Source organism: Diorhabda sublineata, chromosome 4, assembly GCF_026230105.1.
Source record: "Diorhabda sublineata isolate icDioSubl1.1 chromosome 4, icDioSubl1.1, whole genome shotgun sequence".
Lineage (NCBI taxonomy): Eukaryota > Metazoa > Arthropoda > Insecta > Coleoptera > Chrysomelidae > Diorhabda > Diorhabda sublineata.
The window spans coordinates 32,262,621-32,289,538 of NC_079477.1; the positions used below are offsets into that span (position 1 = coordinate 32,262,621).

A 26,918-nucleotide genomic window follows, 5' to 3' on the forward strand; every position below is an offset into this window, starting at 1 on the left:
CAGTGTGATTGAGGACGGTCATAAACTGCGACAACCATCGATATCCTCGAAAAAACTCAACAAATGGTACTAAAAAACCTTTGCATTGAGGCTATATAGAGGTATATCGGCATTTTAAAAGAATGCATGTGCCATATACTGTCTGAAAAATTATGCAAGTATATTGCATTAAATCAATCACATCAGAACAACGCACCTTCTCACGCTTCCGTGATTGCCATGGCTTAAATTTACAAATTGCACTTCGAAGTGATTGATTACTCACTATATTGAATACACTGTTTACACCACCACTACACCAACACACACAATTACACTGTCTGACTCGCGTTTCGATAACCGAGTTATCGTCTTCAGAGACTGAAGGTAAACTCAACAAAACAGTTTAGCCTTCATATATTTTGGCTAAAGGTAATTATTTCCAGTATTTATTATGACTTTACTGTTTTCCACTCAATTTATTGAAAAAAATTATAAAACAAGGATTTCAAGTTATGATTTTTTATTATAAGAATTCATCTTTAAAAAAAGTTTTGATATGAAATAAAGTGAGGGTTGCTATTTTCGCTCCCGTATAAAGTAACAAAGGTATTGAAAAAAATACTCGTAATTAGTCCTGTACAGTTGAATAAATCAATAAAAAGTGAATACGAAGAAGTGAAAAATGAGAAGTATTAAGGAATGTTCTTAAATTTAGAGCAAGAGCTAATTTTGAAAATTGCTCAGTGGATACAATTAGCAAATGAATATTATAAATAATAATGCAAGATAAAAATATTTGATATGAACACAAAAATAATTGCTGACCTATTGTGTAGAGTTACTGAATACAACAAAAAATGAGAAAAGAGAAAATTAACGAAATTCGTGAGAAAAATGATGAGGAATTTTTAATTAGAAAGAGGCAGAAATTCATAGGAGTGGTAGACTTATATGGTTATATAGATACTTCTTTGGAACATAATGTGAAATACATCAAGAAAGAAATAAAAGAATAATTACCAGTACCAGTAGGAAGAGCTAGAAAAATACCAAAAACAAAGTTAGAGGAATAGGTAAGGCGGATTTTAGAATCATGACTATTAAGGAAGATAGATAGTTGTAGCAAAAATATTTGAAAAAAATCTAAATTTTTGAAGTAGTTAATCGTACATAAGAAAGAGTTGAACTGCACTATTACAATGGATGTACTTCTTCTTCCAAACCACGTGGAACAGCAACTTTATAGTTACAACTATTTTTAATTTGTCTATATATCGTGTTGTATTCCTCAGCCGAAGATCTCTGCCACGTGCAAGTTTTCGTCGTTGCCAAAACGTTCACTGGAGGACAAGAACTCCTTGAGGTGCAAAAAAATCTTGAAATCTCTGTTTGGTGGATGGTCGAACAATTATCATCCAAATTCCATCAATCTAGCTGCTGTGCGTCGAACCGTAAGTAGACGAGAATGGTCATGGAGGAGTGTAACACCTGCAGAAAGTATTCCAAGCCTCATTTTCCACGGAACGTCTGCAGTATGTATTCAAGGACTCGCAGACGGGACCGAGATACGTATTGGTGCTCCTTAGGTCCGCACGTACCTAACGAATGAGAAGATAGAATTTAAATTTTTTAAATGGGGAATACAGATTATTTTTTCATTACGTATTGAAAAATGTGAATTTATTCTAAAAATTAACATAGAAATCAGAAAATATAAAATAAATACTTCCAATTAACAAAACTCGCTTCCATATCTCCCAATTTATTTCCCATCTTGGTAATAAGGAAGTAAGCAAAATCTATGACACTGTTTTTTAGATAGTATCTAATAAGAATATATTCAAATAGTTTCCGTGGCAATGATCTCGACTCAGACTTCTTCCACTCTGTATGAATCTACTTTTTTGTATATAATTTCTCAATTGAATTAGAATCGCACATCGCTTCAATTATCTAACTGTGTTAAAATCGATAATTATAAAATTAGGTAGAGTAATACAATAAAAAATTACATAATAGATGATTATAACTAGTGTTTTTCTGTTGATGAAGAAACTTTATTACCTACCTATGTAGGTTGACTGAATATTTACATCCTAAAAGTATTTGGAGAAATGTCTACTTTGTTTATACGTAATAAGATTATGGTAAAAGCGATGTTGCGACATTTTTTTCGCGCATAGATACACAATGTAGGATTCTGTAATCAGATTTCGCGTAAAATCATTTCCAAAACTAAAAATATTTCCGGATATTCATCAATGTTTGAAAAATATTTATTATAAATTTACGTTAGTGTGTTATTTTTGAAAATTAACATTGTAAAAAAATTCATTCAGCCCACTCCTTTACAAAATCTCACCCTTGAAAAGTGTTCAGTAAATTTGAATTACTTTTTTTCAATATTCCTGTTACATTATACGGGGGTAAAATTAGCAACCCTTATTGATTTCATATCAAAACTTTTTTTCAGGATGAAGTTTTAAGAAATAAAATTATAACTTGAGATCCTTGTTTTATTTTGAAAATATTGATTATTCTTGAATTTGTTCCTAAAAACAATAAACGCTATAATTTATAATCTTTTTAATAATTTGAATTAAGAGCAGTAAAGAGATTCATAACAAATGTTTAAAAGTAAGGGTTGTTAATTTAACCCCTGTATAAAAGGAATATTGAAAAAATAATCATAGTTAGTCATTCCAGAATTTCAAGTTTCTAGCATTACTGAAATTTTAGAAAAACAAACTATAACAAAAGGAAATTTTGTTATAGGAAAAACCCATCTTAATTTCATACTTCTAATCATCTTCTGAATTTTGTCTCATGAATTTAGGAACACTCTCGGTATCAGAGCTAAGCGACTAGCATTGCATTTTAAAAAAAATCTACAATTCTGTGATTCAAGTTAATAAACGTATCATCAGAAAATTCATGGAGTTAAGTTTTATACAGAATATTCAATAGACGAATTATGGAATTTCAAGTTTCTAGCATTACTGAAATTTTAGAAAAAACATACAAGGAAAGGAAATTTTGTTTTAGAAAAAAACCATCTTAATTTCATACGAGCAATCACCTCCCTAATTTTGTCGCGTGAATTTAGAAACATCCTGTATAAAGAAACTAATTCTTTATTTTCTCAGCAATTTCATCATAAGTCTTACTAAGTTTTTGCCTTTTCCTTCGGTTTATTTTTTTGTCTCTACTTCTGTACATATGAACGAAATTTCCAATTTTCTCTATTATTGGTTGGTATTTTTGAATCCTGTTCTTTGTCTTCGTGAATTTCTCATTTCCTAATATCTTTGTCGATATCCTCTATTGCATTATTTCGTTTACCTATTGTTCTTTTTTTTCTCTATATATTTTAGTTGTTTTTGGTCCTTTTTCTCTATAGTTTACCAACTCTGTTCTACTTTGCCAAATGTCAATCAATTCGCTCTGGCTTCTTTTTATGTTGGATACAACTATAAAAAAGCGTCGACTAGAAGTCGCATTTCAAGTTATTACAAATTTTTGATCGATAAATAAAGGAGTGAGGGCACTCTAATTTTTTATTTTTCTCGTTAGGACAATCAGCAAAGTTTCGAAACTACTATTTTAAATTATTCCGACATAACCTAACTAGGCTTTCTAATTTACATCAAGGATTAATACAAACAAGTTCTTCCTATTTAAAATTTATAATTTTCTATTTACCTGTTTCATTATAAGAGTACACATTAGTGGTTCAATTTCTATAGCCTTGTTTATGTTAGTTTAGAAATTAAACAGAATTTCTGAAATAAAGATGTGATAAATGGTTTTATAAACCTGTCCAACAGGTTCTAAATCAATTTATGTAGCTCAATATTTGTATTGATTGTGATTTTATCTCTACATAATTATTAAATATTGATTAAATTAAGTGGTTTTAAAATTTTTTTGAGGATTGTTGATAGAGACAAAAAAATCAAAATATGCCATATTTCTGCATCTAATTTATTTTATATGGATCTATCATATAATTTGTGGAGTAATTAGCGAATATTAACAAGTTTTTACTCTCGTCGATTGAATAATATCGACAATTCGATAGAATAATATTATTCAATCGTCCTGTTAAAACTTACATTCCAATTAAAATAATGCATTATTATGGTGCAATTAATGATAACATTTATTTTTACAAACATTAATGATAACACTTTGTGAATTTCTATATTAAGGCTCGTTTGTTTTGCAAACAAGATCGTACGAGTACTTTTGATGAAGTTGAAATTCTTAGCCTCTGGTGTTGGTAGAAAGCACGAAGAAATTTGCTGCAGTACAAGAAATTTATGGATTGGCAGTAAAGTTAAAAAATCAGAAAGTGGTTCTCAATATGAGCTTTTTACTAGTCGGAAAGCCAACCGGAGTAACTGAATAAATTTATCAATAAAGCATCAGAGTATCATCCATTCCTTCTGAGCAAAGTTAGTGATAAAAAAAAAATGATTTATAAGTGTTTTGCGCGGATTGCATCAATTATGGGTTTAACAAGAATCTTCAGCAGAAACAAATTACTTATAGTCTTTCCATGCCATTCGTGGAAAGTTAATGATGCCTTTTATTAATTGAAGTATTTGAGGTCCATCAGAGATAACTGTTTTTAGTTTTTCAGTACTTTAAGAAGGAAATTTCTGGAAACATTGACCATTTTTGTCGAAAGCCTTAAAAATGATTTAATAACCCTAATTTTATATATAATATTGAAGAGAGCATTTCTCTTAGAACAATTTTTGTGAATCTATGACGTGATTTGACTCAACTGCCCCATAGGCAAATGAACCACTCTGTTGTCCCCATAAAAAATTAACCATCTACACATCGACGCAGATCACCCAGCTACATATGTGCAGTACATTTTATTCTCTATAAAAATATTGAAATTATGTTATTTACTTCTTTCATAGATGTTGAGGGATCAATGAGTTTCATTTTCTCGTACGGTATGTAGACACTTGTCACAAACTAGTAACCTTACAGGAGTCCTCACTTCTAAAAAGCATGTGGCGATCTCTTTTGACTATTACAGTGTGTGTGTGTTGTTTAAGTCATGTATACTACCTCACCAATCATAATAACCAAAGCCAGTTTTATTCTAGTACTATAGACTATGTCGCGTCATCGTCTGATTCAGAATCTATCCACTGTACTGTCTTTAATTAAGGTATCTTCGATCATGAAGCAATATTAACAAAATTATGCCGTTGTCTAACAAAGGACTGGAAGATTCTCTCGGATCATATAGACTTTTACTTTTCTCCCCAGGAGTATTAAAAATAAGTAAAATAACCCCTAAAGATTCACAAATACCTGCAAAGAACATGCGATCTTTATCTCACTTGAGGAAAGTTTCAGATAGTGTCTTTTTCCAAATTACGTAAAACTATACAGAAACATTTAAGACAATAAAAGCCGCCAAGGATATTTATTATAATAGGAGACCCGCCAATTCTCGAATTCTCCTATTGTTGCTAGGAAACATAGTCTGTTGTGAATGCTCTAGGAAATAAAACTTCTTCGACGATCACAAACTTAATAATTATTCTGTAAATGTAGTCAAAAATTTTACGAATTCTATAACTCCTTCTCATGATTACATAGTTTCTTCTTTATGAACGTAGTTTTAGCAGTACAATTAATGACATCAAAAGTAAACCCCCGTCTGATACTGATAGACTTATATTAAAAATGACACTTTTCCAAATTACCTCGACACGGCAATAATTATAATTCTGCTTAAAGGAGGAGTTAAGGATCAAGCATCGAACTATCGCCCAATATAAAATACTCACTATCCATCAATTTGAATTTTTAAGTAACAAATGCACAAATTATGCTATATTATCCCTCCTAAATAATGCACACTAACCTAAATAATGCAGCCTAAACAGCCATCACTCCACTGCAACAACTTTTTGTGATTTTTATCAACAGAAGTCAGCTTGTAGGGGTTGATACAACGATGTCTTCTTGCAAGCCAATAGTGCCTCAAGGCTTAGTACTAGATGTTTTCCGTCATGGAAATTAATAAGAACAAACATCGCACAAGACTTGGGAATCAATTCTTAAAATAGCTACAACGAATATGATACTTGCTATCAATGAGTTAGGTATCTGGATCCTCGAGCTCAACATAATTACCTACCATCTTTTATAACTTTGAAAGGATTTTTAACAACCGTATATTATATACTTATGAAATTTAATAAATAAAATGTAATAATAATTCAGTTCATTTTTAAACAGGCTACCTACGAATTCAAAACTTTATATATCTGCAAAATTGAGTTTGACACCTCTGATATATTGTATTTTTTTCTGATAATTCTAGATAAAATATGATATTCTTTTCGCGAGTCATGGCTATCGCTCACTCATTGATTAATATACTTTTATTTCATTGACATTATTCAATTAGTAATTGAGGGTGATAGTTATTTTTGTCTTGATTTTTGTATCCTAACTTACGCATATGAATATATAGGATATTGTTCCCATCAGTATCGATCGATGACTTCCATGTTGGCTATTATATTGACTATCATTGCTTTATTTACTGTTGCGGAGTTGTTGATTTTCCGAAACATTGACGAAGCTTTTTCAACCACGTTGTTGAGCGCCAACCTCCCCATTATTCTCTTACCCAATATTTTGACTTGCTTTGGCAAATTTTCTGTGTGCGTCCAATACATAACATCGTGTCATCCTCATACACAGATCAAGGTTAAGATCATGGCTGCATGTGGATCTTAGTAGTAGACGAACTCTTATGCGGGCTGACTGAGCTCGGCATACCATGTCAAGAATATGCAGATCACATCACATCACACTCTGTGACATAGTTCAAAGAGGACATGAAAAATAGATAATCATCAAAGCTCTCATGGTGTACAGAAACTTTGCACGGAGGAATTGGGTTTGTAACCCTACGATGGATGTACATGGCAATTGTGAGACCAATGATCATATTTGGAGCAGTGGTTTGGGGTACTAGAACTAGTCTGAATACCACGAGGAAGAATTTCTCACAGGTACAAAGACTGGCTTGCTTTTGTGCAACTAGGGCCATGAAATCTTGCTCAACAGCTGCACTAGAAGTGATTCTAAAACTCTCATCTTTCCACAGAGTACTGGAAAGTATCGCATAGAATGTTCGGAGACAGAATCATCAAAGAAAACCCTTTAGTAAATAATGACCAGCCTTGGGACATGCCTCAGGATGTTGCATCGGAAGTTTAGTTTCAAGAAAAAACTTCAACTCAATCATAAACTGTAAAACCAATTGGGATCAAAACACTATATAAGAAATGAGCTAAAATGCCATTAAATGGTATATGGATTGACCAAAAACAGCAAACGGACCTAAAATAGGAGTGTACGGGCCCAAAACCAAACACTTTGAAAGCCTGGACAGCGCACCAAGCATTTTTCAAGCAATTGAAAAATGTGTTCAGTTTAATCTAGAGAGAAACTATCCAAACAGGAGATCATCATCCTCTCCGTTAGTCAAGCAGCCATTAAAGCTCTAAGCTCCAATATCATAAAATCTAAACTCATTTGGAATTGACTAGAAAAATTGTACGAGCTAGGTAAGAAAAATAAAATTACACTACAATGATTTCCGGGACACACCGGAGCGAAGGGAAATGAAGTAGCTGATAACCCTTCTGTGGTATCACCTACAGAACAATAGAAAAACCACCTAAAGGAGTTGAAACAGGCAAAGAGTCTAAAGGGAGACTAAAATCAGAGTAGATCTACTGAATGTATCAACCTAAGTAAGAACAATCTACGAATACTAAAAGGAGTTGTATCTGGGCACTGTTGCTTCAGCAAACACTTGAAGACGCTAGACCTAGCAGATAATGGGGCGTGCAGATTTTATTACACAGAGGCCGAAACCTCTATACACATTCACTCAAAGGGTGAAATACTAAGGAACTCCAGAACACTACACCTAAGTGCTTATGAAATAGAAGACAAAGATCTCTGACAATTAAAACCATCCCACATTCTAGACTATTTAGAGGAGTGGGATTGATGGATCAGTTGTAAACACTGGGTTCTCCACTATCCAATAAAGGGGACGCAATAGATCTTTTGGGTCGCAGTGTATACGAGACCCCAAATCCATACATACATACATGGCTGCAAAGGATTGTTTGAATTTTATAAAATTTCTTTCGCTGTATCTACTCCTGCTAGTTACACTATGCTAGGATCTAATTTATTGTTTATTCCGGTTCCCAGTTAACATATATTCAGATTTCTTTGTACAAAGCAGACTTAAACAATCTATGAGCTTCTATATTTCTCCAAACGAGCTGCATTTAAAGAGAATCATTAGCGTATATTCTTGGCAAGTTTTCTATTAACAGAACAAACACCTTTATTAGCGTTATCGAAAACTATAGAATATTTGTAAAATATAAATCAGAGAGCAATGTCTTGTCTTGTCTTACTACTTTATAAATTTCAGCAACAGGGAAACTTTAGGGATCTACGCGAATGCCAATAGGGATTCGTAATAATACGTATATCTTTGATGACTTTTTCAGAATTTCCAGCATCTTATCATGTCTTACTCTATCACTTTTCTAAAATTAACAGCACATATATAAACGTCATGGTTCAAATCCCTATATCTTATTCTGTATTATCATTTAAAATTCTCATTATGGCTGTTTTAAAAATAATAAGTTCACTCTATATTTGTTTAGAGCGACTGGTATTAATAATAAATTATATTTAAAAAGAACTGTTTCTTGCCCTGTATAATTCTGTCGGTACTTCTACTAAGCAAATTTCAATATGTTCAATATATATTTATCATTTATTTTTCTAAAATTTCTTGATTCGTTACTTCTGATTTTCGATTTTCACTGGACCCAGAATTGTTAATATTTTTCGCGTTTACACCCAATTTCTTTTCTTCTATTTTCGTAATAATGACTCTAATGCATACATTATTTACAGCTTCTTTATTGGTCAGAATATGCTCATTTTTTTTGTTTAGTCGATGTTTTTTCTCAATAGGTTCTACTTGATTGATACTTTCGGTTTATAGGCTCTATTTTTTCTCCGATCTCCGTTTTTCTTTTTTCTTTATAGCTTACCATTACCACTTTAGTTTTCTATGCATTTATTCATAATTCAATTCAATTCAATCTCCTTCCACATTCATTTTTACCACAAATATTGCATACAAGATCAGCTGATTTTCTCTTGTTCTCAGATTTTCCTTTTTTATTTTTCTTGACAGAATTCAAGAGGCAGGCTCCCTAACTCTGTCTGTTGTTAGTGTCAGTATACTAACTTTTAATTGCCTTATTATCATATTTATTAATCTTCTTAATTTGTTATTTACTAGTTGTTCTTCTAATGTTTTCATAATTTTGCTTTTGTTTGTTTTTTGCGAGTCAAAAGCTTGCTCAAAGTCTCAATAATTAAAATATGAACGAATAAAATATCTGACAACGAAATAAACCATCATCAGTTTTCTGTTGGTATCCTCTTTCATATTTTCGTTAGAATTATTTAATAGAACTTTCTCGATATAACGTCAATTAATTTTGTGGTTATTATAAGTAATTATCATTCAATTAATCGTAGTCTAGATATATTTCTGTTTTATGTTTAAGTTCTTCAACTTCATTGGATATGATTAACGGATATGATATAAGTCGATGCGTTGGTCAATCGAGTCAAATGTATGTCAGATATCTTGTTATTCAAAATCATTTGAGCAACAACGTGTATATTCAATTATATAAGAAAGTGAATGAAACATCGTAATGCGATTAGCATAAATCTTTAATTTTATTATTCAGTGAAATTGAACTGAGATAATTAAATGATATTTGATTGCATAGAATTACAATTTTGTTAAACAACGCTGTTTATGATATATTATGTCAGCAAATAATAATTAATATTAAACGAAACGTGTGAATTACAACTTGAAAACGTTTTTTAAAGAAATATTTGAAATACAAAAAAAAAATATTGGGAAATATTTGGAAGTGATATCGACTCGAGAAATCGATATTTTCAATCCTTTTATAATTTTTTTAGCGCATTTAAGATAGAAATGTGTTTTATGGCCAATAAAAAATCCTAAAATCATAAATTCTTCGATTTTTCTGTCTAAAAGTGCAGACAAAAAACCATTTGAAAAATAAATTATTTATTATCAAAGTATAACCAATTTTACAAATTATTGAAAATATTAAACAACAGATCTGCTATAGATGCTATATTTATAATGCGCCAAATAACTGAAAAAGCCATAGAGTTTAATAAGGCAGCCTTTATGTGCTTCATTGATCTCACCCAAGCGTTTGATAGGATACGCTTCACTGATGTTATAACTCTACTAAAAAAAAGGAACGTTTACCCCAATATAATAAGAGTTATCGAAAAACTTAACACCGATAATTATACCTTTGTGAGAACGGCAAACAAATTAGATAATAAAATACCTGTGGCAACTGGTATCAGACAAGGGGATAGCCTAAGCCCAATCCTGTTCAATATTATAATGGACGAAATCATCAACGAAGTAAAGCAAGCCGGGAGAGGATACCGAATGGGAGACAAAGAGATAAAAATAATATGCTATGCTGATGACGCAGTAATCATCTCGGAAGACGAAGATAACCTACAGAAGCTCCTATATAAATTCCAACAAATAGCGAACACGTACAAAATGCAAATATCCACAAAAAAATACAAAATCTCTGACAATATCTAAAGAGCCGAGAAGATGTAAACTAGCGATTTACGATCAGAGTGTAGAACAAGTGATGTCCTTCAAATATCTAGGGGCAAACATAACAAGCGATAGAAATCTAAAGAAAGAAGTAAAAGCACAAACAACGAAGGCAGCATTAATATCAGAATACCTTAGAGATTTAATTTGGCGAAATAAATACATAAGCACAAAATCTAAAATTAGAATATATAAAACTTGCGTAAGGCCGGTCATGACATATGCAATAGAAACTAGAGCGGAGAACACAACCACTAAACGGCTCCTAAGAACAAAAGAAATGCGGACTCTGAGATCAATAATAGTACATACGTTACTCGATCGGAAGAAAAATGAAGAAATAAGGGACATGTGCGATATTCAGGATGTAGTAAAATGGGCAAGGAGCCGCAGAAGAGAATGTAGAGACCATGTTGACAGAATGCCAAATGAACGGTTAGCAAAAATTGCAAAGGAAAAGAAACCAGACACAACTCAATCTCCTGGACGACCACCTATAAGGTGGTATGAAAGCTGGACCTCAGCATCCCAACTACTCCTGGCAAACCTTTGATGAATATACAGGACCTAGTCCTAACTAAAGAAGAAGAAGAAAATATTAAAAAAACTTGCTTCAACTGGATTTCCAGATATTGGAGTTGTAGTTGTTGCTTGTGATGGTGCATTTTTTTCGGATGTCTCAATCACATTCATGAAACAAACACAAAGCATAAAACGAATAAAAAGCAGTTATAAATTAAAAGCAACTCTTATTTCTATATTTTAAAGATAGGACTGGGACTTATCTATGTAAAGCCGGTATAGTTGCAGCTGTCAACTGAGTTCACAGTTGTTGGAGTTGAATTTAATGGAATAGTGGAGTTCTATGTGTGGTGGGACTCCAGCCTGGCAGTTGTAGAACTGCAGAAAAATGGGAACACAGATGGAGATTATTAAAGAAGTAACGAGTCGGTAGAACAGAGATGAATAAACAGGACCTTATGCTCTATCTGTTCTATTCTACTCGTTCTGTTCCCCAAATAAATCATAAATAAATCACTCCTAGCCGGTAGTGATGATCAAATCACATACAAAATATAAACATAATATGCAGAGCAGAACTATGACAATGAAATAATCAAGAAATTAGGCCGAATACACACGGGTCAACTGAAAAGAAACTAATTTCTAACGCAAATTACTAACCAGTTCGCAATTTGTATTTGGATGGGCAACTACACACGAGGCAACTGGTTGCCAACCAGTCGGCAACACGTTGGCGACCGGTTTAAAGAAACTCGACCTGTTGATTCGCTGGAAACTTGAATCACCCTCTTTATTTAATTATATTTTTTTAGTTTCTTGAAACTATATTTGTTATTTTTTTTATGTAAAAAGCAAGCACAAGATATTGAACCCTTTTACACTCGACTAATCCAAGTAGTGCCTGCTGTGTGTAGATGCGTATGGATATTGATCTTGAAACTCTGACTGATTCCACCAGATTGCACTCCTTTAAAGAAAGGAGTCTTGATAAATTGACGTTGTGGGCGACTGCAGGCGAACTTCGTATTCATGAGCCACGTCTATCTAGCGAGTAGGTCTCGCAAATACTCCTCTAGGTGGGATTATGTTAGACAGCTCGGAAGAGCATCTGCCGTGGTAGTACCGGTAAAACAGGTCAGTTCTTCTATGTTGTAAGCCATCTAAGTTTCTAGTGAACTCTGGATTGACTAAAAGTCGAATTGCTCTCTTCTGTATTGAGTCGAGCTGTATTCTGTATTCTCAGTGTATGCTTGGAGGGCAAGCTCCAAAGTGCGAGCAATATTCCAAAAATGGACAAATAGGATAGTTTGTACATTTGCAAAAGAAGTTTGGACTGGATTATTCAGTTCCACGCAACCATTACAATTAAAATAATCTTGCAAATTGCTTATAAAACTTTAACTAAGTGATATACTATTTGCTGTCTGTAGATAGAGTATATCTATGAATTTTTGGAAAATGTATTCAAAAAGTAACTTTATTGGCATGGAAAATAGGAAAATTAGATAATTAAAAACCTGTTGCAATCGATAAATTATATTTTCTGGTAAAGATAGGTAGCTCCTGGAACTCTTTCTTGATCTTGGTGTCGTAGTTTAGTATTTCCTTAAGATTTCCCAAGACGTCAAATAACACCGTTAGTAAGTTTGGTGTGATTGATATGAAGTTTTTTATTGTCATAGTTCTTGTCCTAATTTTTAGAGAAATAGATTGGTGGATTTTGTATAGTGCTGACGCACGGTTACTACATTTATAGCACCGAGAATCTTGTATAAAGTTCTTAAAGTTTGTCTTGCTGAGTTTTCTTGAAGGTTGTTAAAGATTTTTGGTATCGTGATCTGCAGATTCGATTTTAGTTTTTTGTATTTTTTTTTAAATGAACATTATACGTTTTACGAATTGTGAGCATTACCTTGCATATTGAATAATTTACATTATATAAGTTTGTATATGTAATGTTAATAACTACATTCTAGATATTGAATAGAGTGGAGTATTAAGTTATTTTTAAATCAAATTCCAATCAGATTTGAACAGAATAATAAGTAGAATGAATTATATACATAATAGTTCGATTACCTGCTAATGCCATAGTAGTACTTTATAGATCGTTTCGATAGACATCTCTTTAATTCACCTCTCAATTTCATATTCCTCTATATAATTTCCATTTCTTAACTTTTGTATCGATTCGTCGTCTGTGGTACGCGTTTCATCCATGTTTACGTTTTCCTTTATAAGTTGATACTTTCACTCCATATCAGTCATACGAGGTGTGATTGAAAATACGGTGAATGAATTTTAATAACAGCATTCACTTACGCTGCAAACAGAAACGAAACATCAAAACATAAAACATCTTTCCTTATCATATTTACAAGGACTTTCCCAACAACTATCGAATTTTAGTCGAATATTAGTATAAGTCATAAAGGACATAATACGTTATCCAAATCTTTCAATAAATTAAAATCTAAAACACCAAAAACCAAAAGAAGTTATATTATATATCAAGTGCCTGGTACTAATTGTGACGCTGTCTACATAGGGCAGACATCTCAGCATTTATAAAATATACTAAAAGGCCATCAATACAATTGAAAAAAATAAAACAGATTCAATAATTCTTCAAATGGAATCTAATACACGAAAAAGATAATTTTTAGAAATAAATGATAGATAGAAAAGACCTAAATAATTTGAGTAAAATTTATATCTCTACTTTGTAAATTCTAATAAATCTAGAAATAATTTGATTGATTACTTCTACATTTTTCTTATTGAAACAAATTTCTATTTTGATTTTATTCTTATTTTGATATTCGTGATGTAGGTAATCTAATGATTAATATAAATATACAAATTGTTAATAACATATTTTGAAAAAAACCAAAATCAGTCTAAACGTCAATTTTAACCTTTCTTTTAAAAAATTATTAAAAAACACTAATTTTAAAACAGAACATACCTAAAATCAAGAACATTTAGAAGAGGAAACATATATAAAAGGTCTAAGAAATAAGAAATTTAGTTTTTTATTTAGATATAAAAACGCGTCATATCTCTCAGCACAAATAGAAGTTTATATCGGTTACTACAGAAATCGTTTTAAGTTATTTAATCTGACAAGTTTCTAAGAAATTTTTTCAATATCTCAAGAAGATTGAGAATGTTATCAAACTTCCAGATTTTCGAAAAAATAAAGAGAGGTATTAAACTGTTAAGAAATGTATCGACCCTCAGCTGAAATTTGTGAAATCGTTGGTGATATTCGTACTGGAAACTCTATTCAGTACTATTACTAGGACTACAACACTCACAATTGCACTGTCTGGCACGCATTTACCTTCAGTCTCATTTGGGTTTCAAGAAATTGTTCTTATATCACATGAAGATCCACAATATCAAATATTCGACAAATTATTCCAATTCTACAGGACAGACTAGAAAACTACCCATACTGTGAGCACAACTTCTTCGGAAAATTCGGAAAACTACTCTTAAGAAATTGTTTTTTTGACGAAAGGTGATCAAACTTCTTGGAAATTGGTTGAATTATTTAGACAGCTCAAAATGTAATCAAATTTCCAAGAAACTTTCAGAAATACATTTAATTTTCAAGAAACCGCTCGAATTTCTGGCATGAGATATCGTTGTATTATATGGTTAGTCCTCAAAGGTATTTATGATCTTATTAATTCTGATTTGAAGATTTAATGGAAACCATTGAAACGAACGTAGCCTGATGCAGCTTACCTTCTCTTCTATATTGAATAAACCCAAAACAATATATTAGTCACCTATTCAAATTAACTTGCTTTTCAGTTATTAGGTCTTACTTGAGGTTATACCAAGTCAATGAATGTGGTCACGCCATTTTTACCACTAAAACTGGAATAATATTCATTTTACGCAAAGACGCGGAGTGCATTAACTCGAAAAGAAATTTGTTTATCATAACATTGAAATTCAGTAAAGTCAATCATCGACTCTGTGCGGTAAATAAGCTCTATAGAAAGAAGTTTCATACATGATAAAAAGGACTAATTGTGAATATTTAAACTCGTTATCTATCGGTGGACTCGATAAATCTTTAGCATATATATTGATTTCTCAACTGAATTATTCAATTGATGGAATACCATTTCACAACCCGTCGCTAAAGCGATACCGAAAATGTACCATTAGTTAAATCAAACTAGTGCATAATGAAACAAACAGTTTTGTTATCTCAACATTGTATCAGTTCACTTTCATAAACAATCGTCGCTCGACTGAAAAAGAAATATTTAAACCCGTTTCTTGTATTTTTAAAAAAAATTATTCACAAGTACAATTAAATTCAAGTTATCATGGTAGTTTTCATTAGATTTTTTGGAAACGCCTTTCATTTTTAGGAGCGGAAGGTGATTAATTTGGAAGCGTCATAACCACTATATATAAGTTACATATAGTGCTTTTTCTACAAGCTAAAATTTGAAATTGAAAATAATGCACTTATGAAGATTGAAAATACACCTTATTTATTTGTTATACTGAAGAATATTCTGTGACGGATATTGAAATTTTGATAGTTGAAGTTGTAGAACTGTTACTCATTCTTTTCGTTTTCTTCACATTCACTTCTTTCTCTATATTCTCTCCATTCGATTGAGTAACATCAAACTTTGATTGAATCGTCTACCATCGCACTTCAATGGCCTCAACCAGCACCAACGACTATGAGCAATTCCGAATTAAAGTTATTTCACTTTCTATTTATATTAGTAGATTTATTCAAGAGAGACAACATTACAGCCACGTCGTTTCTGAGAAATTTATTCTGTACACTTCAAGAGGCATTAAATAAAAAAATTCGGAGATAAACGTTGCATTGTTAGATCTAATTTTTTCACAGTAACCATTCTAAAGTGCCACTTACTTGATTCACCGTTCCAACCACTCCTGGCAGGAAACCTGGACGTATATCGAGGTTAACGTCTTAAAAACCGTCATCATCTGCTAGTGAATGGATTTAATGGACTTATATCGGTTCCCTTTAATTTGAAGCGACAGCCATAAGTCTTCCGGAGCCAGATTTGAGCAGTACGGATTGTGGTTGGATTGGATTGCAATTTATCTACTGATACTAGTAATAGTGGAAATAGGTTTCGTCACGAACGTCTTTTATTGTGTGTTTATAGTAAATTTACTTATTCACTATTTTTATATTGTACACTTATCCAGTTACTTCTAGAACTAAAAAAAGTCAGCATTTTAATTGATCCTAATTAATTTATGGGACCCAAAAAAATATGTACTATGAAAACCCAAAGGAAAATGATGTGTATATACGATGGTTATATGATGATATAAATAAATTAACTTTTGATAGGTTTCAGCAGCCGAAAATAATGTCAATGTTATAGTTAAAGGTTCATTTATGGAAATAGCGTCTATGAAATTCGCATTTTACTTGCAAATCTTTGCGCATTTTGTCGCTAATAGACGATTCTTATTGAACTCATATGATTATTGGAAAATCTGAATTGTTATTTCATGAACCCACTGTACATACGGCGTTAGAACATGAATAACAATTCTTTTCGACTGCTGCAATCAGGTCAAGTTGAAGGAAGCTTTGGCCTTATACGAAGATTAATTTTATTGTCGCAGGGAAAGTTTTGAAATTTTTAATTAGAAACATATTTTAAACAGTTCAAGTACACACATTGAAATATAATAATGAAACCTCTTGCTATTTACACTGTGTCCAAAAAAACTGAATACAAATGTGAATATAAGACATTATTTTTTGTTCATACGTCAAAAGATGAAATTTGTTTAAAGTCAAGTGAAATTTTATTGGTTTTGTAAAAGTTATTTGACTTGAAGAACTTAAAGGAAAAGTATCGTTCGACAAAATTACTGCATTTTAATAGTCTTTAGTAACCCCCTCAAATAATTAATGTACCGCAAGTCAACACATGTGCTTAGATCAAAGACTTAAGGAAATATTATTTTGGTTTAGACTGTTTATAGTGTCGTTTCGCAGTGTTGTGTATATTGGAATGTTCATCTTATTTATTTATATGATTTCTATTCGTGAGGTTCAATTATTAATAATCACTGTCGCTTTCTTTCTTAATTTATTCAAATACTTCACTTCACTAACTTAAATAATTTATCAATTTATCAATTACTTGGCCAATTCGTTTTGTTCGCTACTACTATTTATTATAAAGTAAACTCAACTGCGCTACAAAACTTATATATGAATAAAAAATATCCCAAAAGGATTCTCCAAACTACCAGAGCATAAAGAGACAATTGAATGAATAGACCTTCATAGAAATTATTCGAGAGAAACAATGTAAATAAACCGCTTGCTTGAGACCAAACGAATTCCGAAATATATAGATAGTAATGCACCTTCGCCAAAATTTTAAATTCAATTCTAGAAAAGTAGGATCGTAATTTCGCGAATTTGTTTGTAACAATATTGTTATCGACATATTTCATTTATTTTTAAGATAAAGTTCCTGATAATACTACTCGCAACTGATAGATAATATTCCAAGTAATACACTTGAATTGATGGGAAAGTAACCCTTGTAGATATTATTTTAATATTATGTAACAAACGTACCGTGTCCTTGATTTCTTGTATGCACCAACAAAACAATATGACCTGCTTAGTCTTCGCTACCAGCCGAATCTTACATTTCATCTTGAGTGAAAGTGGTTTCAGTATTATTATATAACAGCTTATCGACTTGGTAAAACCAATGGTTGATTAAGACAATAACTGGGATATCGATTGATCATAAATAAGTTTCTTTAGAATTGATTACTAAACATATTCCGGTGAAAATTTGTTTTATAATTTTTGATATTTAACATAAAATTGATTGAGTAATGATCATTTGTTCTCTTAGAATTTATCCATATTAGAAATTCCTTTCAATTATTGATAAATATGGAATTTTTAAATGATTATTATATTTAGACGGATAGCATTTTGTTAATAAAAAAAGTAATTGATCCAAAGTGTGAATAGCGTCTAAAAATTGACAAATAATGAGATACTTAAGTCATTCTGGGTGACTGCAGAATTGTTTCTATTGAATATTAATTTTAGAAGCCGGGTATTCCTAGATACAGTACGTTAATTAATGCACCTTTCTTTAAACTTATATAAGTTTATTCCAAAACGGAATAATCCTTTACATAATTGGAACACTGTTTCAGCAAAATTAACAGAATGAGGAATTTTATAATAATTTTAAATAAAGATTACATATTTACTTGGAATAAATTATAGAGATGAAGGAATCAACATTAAATTTTAGAACAACATAATGAGATTCAATTTTTGTAATATTATAGATATATAAATAAAACAGAAGAAATTAGAGAGAATACTCTCAGTCTATTGCGATAAACAGACGTCGTAGAAAAGAAAATAATCAAAAAAAATGAAAATGGTAAGAAAAATGAGAAAAAACAAACCAGTTAGTGACGAAAATAAATAAAATGATTCGGGAGTATTAGTAGTATGTAATTGGAAAACCAAACACTCAGTCACAAAAAAAAAGAATGGAAAAAATTCGAGTGTATAAGTAATGACAAGAAAACTAAACGGAAATATAGTGGTTGAAAAAATCTAAATGATAAATGAAAATAAAAGGAATACAATGAAGAAATTCCAGAAGTGTGCAAGGACTAGAAGTTAAGGATCCAGTACGATGTATCAAAGTTAAATACACTTCTGGACACATAGTGAAATATATTGGACTGAACTGTCATTATAATAGATATTAGTCATAGATAGAATATAATTTGAATATTTATAATTATTGATCAAAATTTAATTACAAAGTTACATTATTTTAAAGACTAACTGAGAGAAAAAGTGTTCTTCGTTTCAAATATCACAACTTTGTTAATAAATAGTAAGCAAATTTTATTCTACTTCGTGTACAATAATTAGTCTTGATTTTAGATCTCTTCTGATTTAAAATCAGAATCAGTTTTTTATAATTATAATATAATAAAATAATGATAAAAGAGCTGTACATTTTACATAAATTATTTAGGTCTTTTTTAATGTTAGCTTCCTCGCTATTATAAGTGTGAAACATTTCTAAAAATTATCCTTTTGGTTATTTGATTCCGTTTCAAGAATTTTTGAATCTTTATAATTGAATTTATGCTTTTTGATGTATTTTTTTCGTTAATCCAGTTCTATTTTTTTTTATTGTATTGATGATCTTCTAGGCTATTTTCTAAGTTTTGAGATGTCTGCCCTATGCAGACAGCGTCACAATTATTACAAGGTATTTGATATATAATATTTTTTGTTTTGTTTTTGCGTGTTTTAGATTTTAGTTTAGTGAAATATTTGGATAATGTATTATGTCCTTTATGACTTCCATATCTTTTTTGATCTTCCTCTATTTCTTTTTGGTGTTTTTTGGCTTGACAATCTTTTTACTTGTCGTATGACCGGTAGATCAATAAGCAGCTACCTACTCGATAGGCTTGATCCTTAAGTAGTTTATAATCTGAATAAAACTTTTTTGGAAAAAATGGGAAGTTTCTGTATTAAGCTCTGAAAAGCACCAAAATTCTACAGCTTAATGATTGTTTGAAACATTTACCAATTACTGATGACCAAGAACATCTTTAAACGTGAATTCTCAGAACATGAAATGCCAAAAATAATGAAAATCGATATGACTTTCTATATATCTATATCTGACCAGTTCTGAATAATAAAACTTTCTAATTTGGCATTTTCATGGACGCACATATTACACCAATTAAGATAACATAACCTAATCAAAGCTAAAAATAACCTAACCTAATAAGAAAATGGATTTGTTCCTTGGCCTGCTTAACAACACCAAGAGAAGTTCCCAATTTGAATGTTAATGAAAGTTGATTAAATACAATCGTTTGCTGTACATCTTTCTTTTCCAAATAAAACCTTCCATGAACTGGAAGTCAACCAATCCAATTACTGGTAAAATTAATACTTTCCGAAATCTAAGACGTCGATTAATAGATTCGACAACTTTGAGAACGCTAACTTAATATGTTTTTATTTCAATCCACAACCGGGCAGATACGGAAGTATAACGCTAAAAGTTATTACCAAATTAGTACGAAATGATGGTTGTTTGAAATACTGATAATGAACAAAACTATGTCATGACGTGACCTAGAGTCACATAGCATGAGATGCCAAAAATTATTAGAATCGATATAAGCCTATTCTTTCATCCATTTAAATTAGATTTTAATCTCTTAGCGACCACCTTAGACTAGACTAGTATAAAGAAAACTCCATTTGTGGGTTTTCTTCACAAATGAATGAACTTCTACATTCACCGGAAAAATTCGCCGGTATCAGAATATATAACATTTTATAACAATATGTAATTATAATTAATACAAATATACTGTTTCGCTTTCTGCCATCGAAAGCGAAATTAATATGAAAGAGTGAATGTGATCCACGTAATTCGCAACAAAATAATTTAAAGTATGTCTTAAACGTTTACTTTCAAATTAATTATTTAATTGTACAATGCAATCTGTAACCATCCAAATTTAATAACTAAATTAAGTAGATATTGTAGTATATAGGGTAGTGCTGATTCTATTATTTATCATCAAATTTTCTTCAGACTTCAGCAAGTCTCAAGCTGTTGAGGCCTGTCTACAGTATAAGCAACCAAAATTCGAAAGAGTTACATCTCTGTATGAAGATGAATTGCGCCAAGCAACGCGATAGAATTCTTGCATTTAAAAGGCTCAATCACAATTATTAGAGAAAGAATCTCGAACCGTGGCAACTCTGTTATCTCAGAAGATGATAATTGGCAAACATAACATTTATCTGGTATTCATCAATAAGCGCGTTACTAATTACATTCCATAGAAATGAAATGCTTCTTGAAGAGCCAAACCAAACCGAGGCTATAAAAAAATAAAGATGGTTGCCTCTTATTTATTTACAGCACTCTTCACTAGGTGAATTGCGTTGCCAATTAGGCGGTCAGTCTCAAAACATATTTTAAATAAATATTAGTAATCAGAAAATATTATATCACAGATTATTTTTGGAGCGTGTCGCTCCATTGAATTATGTAATGTGATTTTCTGTTGAATATTCCGTGAAATTGTAAAATTACACCAAACAGTTTCTTATTCGAAACTAGCTGACGCCTCGTTTGATAATATGGCGTGCGCCAAATTGATTATTATTCGAATTTCATACATTTATGAATATATTGCTTTCTTAAAATGAAACTATTTTATAAATTTAGCTTAACCGTATTTAGTACTCTGAGCTCGTACTAATGAACACAGGATGCAGTAAAGATTGTACGGATACATATCTGACATTCTAGAGCGTATGTATGTAGATAATATTAGCCACATTTCTTGATGTTATAGAAGTTTTAACCGTACGGACAACTGCCGAAAAAATCACGGCCGATATTCAAAGCGCAATTGATAATATAAAGCACTTTGCTCAAAAATACAATATATATTTCATTACTTAAGTCGTGTGACTGACACACAGATGGCGCTGTCATTGTCATATCCATATGACGTTTATGAAATACCATCTTTCAAAAGAAACTGTGTGAAATTTCATATTTCGATTAGTGAGAAAAAAGTAACATGACTGTACAACATTTTTTAAAAGTTTGGTTGATTTTAGTAATTCCGAAAAGAAATTCAACTATCGAAGAATCTTTTGAGGCTATTGGGTAACTCAAAACAAAAGAATCTTGCGAAAGACAAATAACTGCAAGACCCAGAGCAACAACCATTGTCGATGATTGCTACCGGGGACTTACGGCTAGTAGAAATTGACTTTATTTCTGTAGAATCCTACATTTTTTAATGCCAGAGGTGTTTTTGTTTCGATCTTAACAATGAGGACAAGAATCCGTAATGCTAACTGAAGATCCAGACCACGTTTATTGGAACACCAGCACTGGCGTAATGAATGGAGTGATTATGGATAAATCCATTGATACCCTCACATTAACGGCCTATCCAAGAAATTCGCCCCTTTCTTACAAGTAAAATCATGATCTGGTCAGGGATTTGTTCTAATTGTCGTACTGAGATTATTGTATCAGGATATGACAGTTATACAGTAATTAAGTAGTGGTCAATTTCATGCCGCTATAGGCGCCCAGTACATTTTTATTGATTATAGTGCGAGACCAAATCGAACTGTGGTGGCTTTAGAATAAACGAAATCAATGCATGGTTAGAAATCTTTCACAACTTCAACTCTTTTCAGAAAAATTATTGAACAGCTTTATAGTAAGCATGCCGAGTTGTGCTACTGTGATACGTGCAAATGGTGGTCACTCAAAATATTAGCCGTTGTTTGAACATTCTTTCTCATTAAATTCCTGCATAAATTCTTTTACTAAATATACTAAGTTGAGAGAAAAGATTTTATGATTCGTTTTTGGCATTTTTTGCTCTAGCTTTCAGAATCGAGATTGTTTATTTGTCAACATATTAATATTCCAACGAAAAATTTGGATTGAGACATTTTATGACTGAATTTATTTTCAGTATGCAAATTTTCAATTGTCCCGATAAATCACAAGTTGATTCACGGGTTGCGAATTGAGGTCAAATTGATTTTATTATTTTGAAACGGACTATTTCGTTTCGGTTGTGCAAATAACAATTTTATAAATTTCAACTAAACCGAGTATTTATAATTCAATCATGTATTTGTTCCAAATGTAATACTGATGAAATGTTGGTGCATTTCGAACAATAGATCGCGTTCGGGGATAATGTCATTGAACACATTTATTCTTGAATATACTGTTTTGTTATTATTATCAGTTCGTTTCACAAGAACAAATACTGATATTAAATTGCGGAAAATTGATGATTACCCACCACAACCTTAAAGATTAATTGTATTGAAACTTATTAGATATTATCTGGGTGAGATGTTTTCCGCTCAAGTACAAGGAGATCTAAATACGTTGTGGAAACTTATCGTATTAACCCTTCAACTGCGAGAATAATTTTTTGATTGCAAAACAAAAAAAAAGAATGATTACCTAAAAAATTGTTTGTTTTTATATTTTTTCTTAAAAAAATAGCACTTTTCTCAAAAAGAACTGTTACATATAAGTAACGCTAGCCATATATCGTCTAGAAAATGTCTATTTTTAATGAAAAAATAAATTGTGAACTATAAACATAATCCAACATCACATTTAACACAAAACGTACGTGTACTCATACAGCATATTTCTCCAGCACATCGGTGTCTTTTATTATTAGGAATATTGGTTAGCAAATGGTCAAGTGCAGCCAGGTAATTTTGTGAAACTTCTCGTCGAAACTCCACTTGAGTGGGCGGTGTTGAATATTTATACTGTTTTGCAATGCACCAAACGTTTACTAGGGCAGCATCAATGAGCCAGGAGAAAATTTCACACCACCATTTCTTTTGTCATATTGAAATTCTAAACCTGGATATATGTTGATCCATCAAATAAGTTCCACACATGTATCGATTCGTTTTACTTTACAGTTAGTTTTGTCTCATGACATGTGGATGTTACGGTAACCACGTTATTGTCCAACCATTTCACCACAATAATTCCATCCTTCTTATTTATATTAGAAAATATATCCCTCCGATGATTAGTTTTAGCAATTTGACTATTAGGAATTCTGTTTTCCTTATCGTTCCAATACTGTCGTAGCCCATTTGTTTTAGATCGTAGAGTAAGTTAAAATTAGTAAAATTGTTGTCCATGTAGAATTTAAAGGGAAGCTTCACACTTTTCAAAATTATTCTCATAAATCGTGTTGGCTTTAGGATTCTTTCCCTGGTAGATATCAAAATTTATCAAGTAACCTGACGCAGAATTCAAGCAGCAAATCTTATAGGTTTGCTTCTTTTGAACTGTTTACATGAATGTTTTCATGATATCTTTTCATACACTCATCATAATCCAGGTCTTGTTCGGGAATCCAATTATTTGTGAACTTAGTTCTTAGCAAATCCATAAACGACCGTAGCTTCCACAATTTATCTTCAAGAATAGGCTTCAAGTTATCAGCACAGTGCATGTATTTCATAATTTGACGAAATCTATCTCTTCTCATGGAATTACTGAACAAGGAGTAGTTCATATCTCCTTTGGAATCTCAATAGAATTTTCGTCCTGGCAACTCATTATAGCCTGTAACGATTAGAATTGCAATCGCGCATTCCCTTTCCTCTTTGGAAATGTTTTTATTAGATTGTTTACAGAACAAGGTATACTTGTTGGATTTTTGAACAAGTAGTCCAATAACTTCTTCATGCAAGAATTTTTCAAATATTTCCACATAATTCTTATTCCTAAATTTGCCACAACAATGTTCAGAAAAAATTTTTGACCGTTTATCCATGTTATATCTTTTAGTCCCGGACGAGGAGAAACTCCATATGTATCGGAACTGTCATCCGGAGGCTTCAAGATTCTCCTCTGATTCATCATTTTCATCAGTTACGGTAATCCACCACAATCTTCTTCGGCCCAATCATCGCCCATCAAAGTATTTTAATGGGGTCAATTAATATAAATTTCCTGGATATCAATATCATCAACATAGGTTAACTAAATTGCCTCTTCCAAAGTCTGGCTATTAAATAACGAACCTGTTTTTTTTTGAAATTGAAAAAAAACTCCAACTGAGTGCTATAAATTGTTGAAAGAGGCCTATGGGGACAATTCGCTATCTCGTGAGCGTGTTGTGTAAGCGCTTTAGTCAAGGCCGAGAGAGCACTGAAGATGATCAGCGTCTAGGTCGCCCTGTGAATGTTTCAACTCCGGAAACAGTGACCAAAATTACAATCAAATTGTGCGTGTAGATCGAATGAGTATCCGGATGATTGCCGAGACTGTAAACGCCGATCAAGAAACGGTTAAAAAATTTTCACAGGAGGAATTACACATGATAAAAGTGTGCGAAGCTGGTGCCAAAAAATCTGAGTCCTGACCTAAACCTTTTGCGTCAACGGATAAGCTCAGATTTCCTTGAATGGTTAGAAAAAGATCACGAACTGATGCTTTAAAAGGGACTCGATTTAAGTCGATGGAAGCGGTAAAGCAAAAAACGGCAGAGCTCCTAATAGCCCTTACCAAAGAAGACTTTTAAGGCTAGGCTCAACAGCTGATTTCTAAAACTCCAATACACTAATTTGTAAAAACTCGTCTTTATGCTCTTTCTTCGACCATAACTGATAGCTGCTCATAGTAATATAGCGCTGCTTCTGCGTTTTCCACTATTTTTCAGCGTTACATATAACTATATACCGCTATCTGTTGATGGGTTGATTTAATTCTCTCTTTTTAATTATAAAGCTCAAGCTTTTTTATGTTCACTAAATAAAATTGAAAAAAATGACCATCTTGTGACGTTTCTATTGATTTTTAGATAACTATTACTCAGTTGCGGCACGTGGGAAAATTTATAAGGTGCTTTGCACTAGCAGTTTGTTTTGTTCGCATGAACAGTTTTTCTAACCTACAACTCGTTGAGAATATTCAGTTAGTGAAAAGTTTTAATTTCAAAAGACTAAACTTCACATCTAGCGAACATGAAATCACAAGTGTACGACTGATTCACAACCGAAAAAAAAAAAAATATTTTTATGTTCATATTTCAGTTAAAGCACAGATATTTAATCAATACGATATTATGTGTCTAAATCTTATATTTCCTTATTTGTACAATGACCAACGCTACTTTATTATTTCAGTGGACGATGCTAGTGGCAGATATTCAACCGGATGGTTTTGGGGAAACAGCTATTGGGTTGGATCTCAGAATTTATGCGAACATATTAACCCGAAAAAACAAATTATCATCATATCTCAAGTAAGTGCATCGAAACAGAAGTTGTGGAATCACAAATAACAGTGTTGATCCTGGCAAGAATGATGATACTAATTTTTGAAATTTGTATATTATCATATGTGTGCCACATTTAAAGTTAATTTCAAATTAAAACAACGTTTTCAAGTGCTCCAACATTGAGTTCAGAAATTCAGTTAAATACGTATAAAAAAGTGGAGCTATTGAGAGATTATTAACAAGTTTAATTATCATTTATTAATGGTCTAATATACTAAATGTAAAATTAGTCAACTACATCATCGGTACATGAAGACATTTGAATTCAAATGCCAGTAGCGGACCATAATTGGAAATGTACATAATGATGAAATATTATAGAGCATGGTTATAGCTCCACAAGTAACTTTGTATCTTCATCAAAATGTCTATAGGGTTAAGTTCGCTACAATACGGGTACAAGCAACAACATATTGAATGTAATTGGCACGATGTAATTTCATACTTGCCATTGGCTCAGTTTTAATCTCAATATCATCTGATCTATTTCCCTTTTCACGTACTCGTTTCTTAATTCAGCTTTTCGACATTTTGTAGTGGGAATACGTTCAATTTGATGACTATGATGAGAAGTACTATATTACAACAATAGACTGTATCTTGATATATTGCAGAACAGATTCTAAGCAAATTTCCTCGTGGTATTTGCTAG

General features: G+C 31.8%; 1 protein-coding gene across 1 annotated transcript in view; it reads left to right on the forward strand.

Annotated features, from left to right (window-relative positions):
- Positions 1-26,918, forward strand: part of LOC130443355 (nose resistant to fluoxetine protein 6) — a 52,829-nt gene that overhangs the window by 6,241 nt on the left and 19,670 nt on the right. The window contains exon 2 of the mRNA XM_056777927.1: positions 26,112-26,230. Coding sequence (XP_056633905.1) covers positions 26,112-26,230 — 119 coding nt within the window. The remainder of the gene's footprint in view (positions 1-26,111; positions 26,231-26,918) is intronic.